Genomic DNA, 6,389 nt, shown 5'->3' with positions numbered 1-6,389 from the left:
TTTGGGAGTGGTGAGGAGTTGCTTTTCTTGTTAAGCCTAAAATTAGAGTAAAGACCTTCACTTAATAGTTTAAGAATACTTAAATTTTGATTTTCTGTATTTTCTATAATAACCATGAGTTACTTCTATTATCTTGAAAACATTAAAGTCAAATCACTAAACCATGTTCTAGACTGCTGCTGGGATGCCACTGTGGTATAGACAGCGAGGATTCAGTGTCATGGGAAGGGTCTTGGATGAAGTACTTCCCAATCTGTTTCTTAGGACACTAGTATTCTCTGAGATATGAAAGTGAGTGTGGGAAGTACACCCCCCTTCACCCCATACCCACACATGCAGTCACTGTGAGCTCCGTGAAGCCAGGGACTTTGTTTTGCTCACTGTTGTACATAGCAGAAGCATGTGAACCACTAAGAGGATGGCTGAGAAATCATAATCAAATTGCTTGTTTCTGATAAGATGGTTTTAAAATTGTGGATGTTCTTAGGGGATGACTAATGTATGTTCGCTTATGTAGTACACATATTTGATTTCCAGGAGTGGCTTACCTGAAGAAAATCCAAAGTGTGATAGTTCTGTACACCAAACTAAGAAATAATTTCTTATGTCACAGGAAGATCATTTGCATGTGCTGAGGAATAGTAAGATACCTTAATATAAGTACACATATTTGATTTCCAGGAGTGGCTTACCTGAAGAAAATCCAAAGTGTGATAGTTCTTGTACACCAAACTAAGAAATAATTTCTTATGTCACAGGAAGATCATTTGCATGTGCTGAGGAATAGTAAGATACCTTAATATATTTATAAATTCAAGAAATTATTAATTTTTCATAAAAATATAAATTATAAAATGTAAGATACATCTGAATAAGCCTTGTGAGTAATCATGTGTTGAGTGTTTTTGGTGGGTGGATTATCAGTGGATTGATTATCCATGACTTTTCTTCTCATTAGTACACTTTACAAAATATAAGAAGAACTTATAGGAGGCAAAATTAAGTCATTTAATTACGTGAAATATACTTTTGGAACGGTGTGTGTAGGGGGGGCAGGCTAGGATTTGAAAAAAATAGCTAAAATCAAATATTTGAATAATATGAGGGTACTTCAAAAAGTTCGTGGAAAAATAGAATTGAAAGATAATATGAATCTTTTTCTCTTTTTTGGTTAACATTTCAATATATTTTTCTAATGCAAGTTCTCACTGTGCCTACTCTTTCATCCTTATTTTAACATGTTCTTTTAGGTCTATTTCTTTTTTTGTGAGTGTTTGGTTCTTTTTATTTTATTTTAGCATTTACTTGTACATTTTTGTGGGGTACAGTGTGTTGTTTCAATACATGCATATACTGCACAATGGTTCAATATGAATCTTTCATGAACTTTTTAAAGTACCCTTTATATGGTTGTTATTTACCTGTTTTAGCCTCTTGCTCTGAATCTGTTTTGTCTAAGATGGTAGCCAGTAGCCACATGTGGCTATTTTTATTTAAATTTAAATTAATTTAAATGCAATAATGTTAAAAATTCCGTTCAGTGGAAGTATCTGTATTTTAATGGCTCAGTAGCCACACACACGTGTCTAGTGGCTACTTTGTTGAACAGTGCAGATAGAGGACATTTCTTTCCATCATCACAGAAAGTTCTATTGGACAGCACTGTTATAAATTAATGAAAATTGCTAAGAGTTTTCACCAAATTTATATATTCTGAAAGTTGCAGAATGGAGTGGCAAGAAATTGGAAACCTTTACTCTCTGGAATTCGTAGGTGAGACCTTTCAAGATAGTTAAACTCTGGTAGGGGAGAGACGGAGCTAACTTTTTATTTATGGAGTTCTTGCTGTGTTCTTATTTGATGTTTACAGCAGCCAGTCCAGACAGGTAGTATTGTCCCCTTTTTATAGATGAGATCGAGCTTGTAAGTGGAAAACTGTAATTTGAACCAAGGTTTGTCTGACTTTAAATCCTTGTATTAGTCCATTTTCTGTTGCTTATAACAGAATACGTGAAACTGGGTAATTTATAAGAAGTAAATTTTGTTTCTTACGGTTTTGGAGGCTGGGACTTCTATGGTTAGGGGGTGCATCTAGTAAGGGCCTTCTTCTGGGTGGTGATTCTCCATAGCATGACTATATCAAACCTTCTTATTTGCTCTCGTTATAAAGCCATCAGAACTATGCCCATAACAGCCTATTAAACTGTCAACTCATTACTCCGTGAATGGATCAGTCCATTCACTAGGGCACAGTCCTTGAAATTCAGTCATCTCTTTGAAATTCCATAATTGGACTTCCACGCTCTTAACATTGTTACAATGGGAGTCAAGTTTCAATGAGTTTTTTGGGGGGGATGGTAGGGGGGAACATTCAATTCACAGCAATCCTGTATTTTTTGTTTTTGTTTTGGACCTCAGAAGTAGTGTTAAATTGAACATAATCCCCAGTTTGTGGTATATGGTCATTGGTCATCAAAGAGTTTTCTTCCTTCTACCCATAGACAAACATTCTACTGTGTTTAATGTATCTTTTTGTTTATTTTTGCAAAATACATCATTATAGCTTCAAATTCATTAGTTGTACATTTACATAGATGGTTTTATATAATCCCACTCTACAATACTGTTTGATGATTTAGGCACCCAGCCTTCTTCCTTTCGTAAGTTTTGTGAGGAAGTCTTTCTATTTGATGTTAGATTTTATGGCCTTTATCATCAGAAGTCTGAAAGAATATCCTCTTTTCCTCTTTACTGAGAAAATATTGATAAAAGGGATATTTGTCCCTGAATGCTTGTATATAATTTTTTATTCTATTTTTGTTTTCTTTTTCAGCATTAGGTGGCCAGTAATCACTTCTCATGAATATTGGTGTGTTCGAGCATTATAGTTGCTTTTTTTCAAAATTGAAATTCTTATTGAGTTAATTGTAGATTCACATACAGTTGTAAGAAATAATACAGAGAGATCCCTTGTATACTTTGCCCAAGTGCAGCTGCTTTTTATACTTCTAATTCATACGTAGGCTGGGAAAGAGGGTAGACAAACTTGTTAGAACTATGTTAAACAGAGTAAAGGCTGGAGGCATCCTCTTGTGAATGTAATACATGAACTTTAGCATGTGGACTTAATTTTAGCTGCTTTTTTGCTTAATTTTTAGTATTTCAGATAGTGAAGTTTTTATATAGCTGAGTTTTGGGTAAGTGATATTTATTTTCTTTTAAGCAAATTGATTTTTTTTATACAATTACTATTGAAAATAATTATATGAATGCCAAATCTTAAATTTTGATAATGATTAGATATTTCTGTGTATGTTTTGTTTTAGGTTGTTTCACGAAGAAATCCAGAGGATGTCCAGGAGGTAACATGTTTATCCATATGAAAATTTTATTTTGTACATTTGATAAAAATTCTGTTAAATGCTTTACTGAGGAAACTTCCCGCATTATTTGTATGTCAGACTTTGCATATGTATGTTTATTGTGGAGATTGTCTTCACAGCTATTTCAGACCTACTAAGTAGGTGTTAAGTTTTAGTAGGTGTTAAATTCTATAAATCAGAATTTGAGGAGTTACAGTGCTGTTAAATAAGTGATAATTGTTCTGGTAACTACTCATAAGATTTCAGTATTAGTGAAGTACCCATATTTATCCATTTCAAAATCATGATGCCTATTTAAAAAAAAAGAGAAGTATTTGGAAACTAGTATTAATTTTAAATATTTTAATAATAAATACGGGTTTTTACCCACTTTCACTTTTATATTGAATTGACATATTGACATCTTGGAAAACTGCTTTGGGTATAGATGTTTCTTTTAAGTTAGTAGTTCTTTTGCTGACTCTTCTTTGCATTTTTTTTCTTTTTCTTTTTTCTTTTTCCTTTTCCTCTCTCTAAAGTGATACAAGCCTATTATGTTTTTGCCTTAAACTGTGGAATTCTCTGTTTGCAACTACTCTGTGCTTGTTGTATATTTTTAGGAATCCTTACTGAGGAGCTTGATTCTTTTACTCTTTCTTGATTTACTTTAATTTTGGTCTCTGCTCATTTTCATTAAGACTAGGACATATTGGGGATTTTTTCTCTCACTAAAGTATTTAAAACAGATGCTGTCAGTGTACAGCCCTCATTCTGCTTCAGTGTTTTGTGTTTTTTTTCCCCAACTGAATTTGAATGTCTTTAGGTGGGTTATGTACCTTCTGTTTAGCCACCGGCCCTACTGCTCCTTACTGACATACCTGGCATGATTCATACGTTTTAAGTTGATTGTTTGGTACTGGTTGGTTTGAGTGTATGATCCCAGGTTTAGATAATATTTAAATTTTATACATTGCCATCTCTTGCTGTATTTGATTTGATATTTGTTTTTGTCCTATGATTAAAAAGTTCAATAAGGGCCGGCCTGGTGGCACACTGCTACAGTGTGCCGCTTGGGAGCATGGTGGCGCTCCCGCCGAGGGTTCGGATCCCACATACAGACCGGTTCCCGCTCACTGGCTGAGCGAGGTGCGGGTGCGACACGGAGGGTTGCGATCCCGTTGCCGGTCCTGGTCCGGTACGGGCGCAACACTGAGGGTTGCAATCCGTTGCCGGACACGAAAAAAGACAAAAAGGAAAAAAAAAAAAAGTTCAATAAGAGACACATTTTAAAAAGATTTCATACTATTTTCCTCATTGGTTCTAAGACATCTTGCCTCTTTCCCCCAGTCAGATAGCATATTATAATAGAGTTATTTTGGAAGAAAAGGGTATATATGCCAGTGAAAGTAATTTGTACCATTGGTTAATTAAAGTACTCTTTGTACTTAAGTGTCAATTGATTATTATGAACTGTTCTTTATAATTCTACTAATGATGTGAATTACTAGTCTATATCTGGCTATTCTGCTTTTGAAAATTTACAACTCTGTTAAAATGGAAAATGGGTTGTTTCCTTGAATGCATTGTCTGATTGCTGTGCTGTAGTTTGTAGCTTGATGTTCCCCTTTTCCAGGGAGAATCCTGAAACATCCTATCCATGAACATACTCTCTGCCATTTCCTTAATCCTTTTTTGGGGAAAACTCTTTTATAATAACAGCTGTTGGTGAACCATTCATCAGAAAACTCTTGTAAGTGTCCTTTAGTTAGACAATTGCATGGTCCTTTGTTAGAAATGGTATACATTAAAAAAAAATTCTCCTATCTAGTTGTCTTCTTAAAATATAGAATAACCTTGAAATTATTACAATAGCTTTTTTAGTTTCTCATTTATTTTATGTAAATGTTATAATTATCATTTAGGAGAGGAATTCACCACTTAGAAGTTGTTTCTATTTCCTTTCTTTTAACTTTCTTTCACTGTTAACTAATTCATGTAGTTACTGCTTTAAAATATAGTCAGACTTCGCAAGGGCTATTGACGAGTGGTAGATATACTGTTAGCCCAGCAAAATATAGGGCTAATAATATGCTATAAAACTGGAGAACTTTTCCTGTTTTTCTTTTATATATATATACCTTGGCACATGCCGCCAGATATCAGCATTTTCTTCCTAAGAATGCTAAAAAATACTCACATGGAGTAAATAATTTAAAATTATCCAGGACAGCTTTCCTTTTTTTACTTTTTATATTTTTTAAATTTTCTCTAAATTTTTATTTATTAAGAAGTGCATGGTTGAACCTTCAGGGAGACAGTAGTAGTTAATCTGTGGCCTCTCATGCAGTAGGTTCTCTAGGACATGAGCAGCCTGCAGAACCTCCACCTTTTAAAAAAGTCAACCTACAGCTGCTTCTCTATAGTTAGCATATTTCACTGGTGAAACCTGGTAAATGAAAAGAACTGAAATAGAACTTTGTATATATTGTGTTGGAAATCTCTAACTTATAAATCCTTTTATGAATAAGATAGTTTTAGAAAATGGGTAGACATTCGGAAATGCGTCAAAGGAAAGAAAAGACTCTTGAAAAGCAGGGAGAGAAAATCCGTGAACAAATAGTGTGGTGGTTGTGTTGGTTGCAAGAATAGATGATCCAGCAAGTTTTACGTATGTTATGAGAGTAAAAAGGACAAAGTTAATTGAATTGGGTGATTTTGTAAAATACAGGGATCTAAAAATTTTTGGTGTCATTAAGTGTAATTATCTGTAAAGAAACACTTATGTATGTAAGAAATATTTAAGGGAATGTTTTAATGAAAAATTAAAATTTTATTAAATTTGTAGTTTATATGTGGTTGTTACTAAATTAACATTTTATGGAGAAATTTTTTTAGAGTGACTTTATTTTTTTAAATTTTTTAAAAATGTTTTAATTTTTTGTCTTTTTTCGTGTCCGGCAAGGGATCGCAACCCTCAGTGTCGCGCCCGTACTGGACCGGGACCGGCAACGGGATTGCAACCCTCGG

At 33.9% G+C, this 6,389-nt stretch overlaps 1 protein-coding gene across 1 annotated transcript in view; it reads left to right on the top strand.

The window, feature by feature from the left end:
- Nucleotides 1-6,389, top strand: part of LOC103604126 (ribosomal protein S6 kinase delta-1-like) — a 124,945-nt gene that overhangs the window by 10,348 nt on the left and 108,208 nt on the right. Inside the window, exon 2 of the mRNA XM_008588714.1 lies at nt 3,327-3,362. Coding sequence (XP_008586936.1) covers nt 3,327-3,362 — 36 coding nt within the window. The remainder of the gene's footprint in view (nt 1-3,326; nt 3,363-6,389) is intronic.

The sequence above is a fragment of the Galeopterus variegatus genome, unplaced genomic scaffold (genome assembly GCF_000696425.1).
Source record: "Galeopterus variegatus unplaced genomic scaffold, G_variegatus-3.0.2 Scaffold4985, whole genome shotgun sequence".
Classification (NCBI taxonomy): domain Eukaryota; kingdom Metazoa; phylum Chordata; class Mammalia; order Dermoptera; family Cynocephalidae; genus Galeopterus; species Galeopterus variegatus.
The sequence above is the reverse complement of the archived record's forward strand: the minus strand, read 5'-3'. Positions and strand labels throughout refer to the sequence as shown.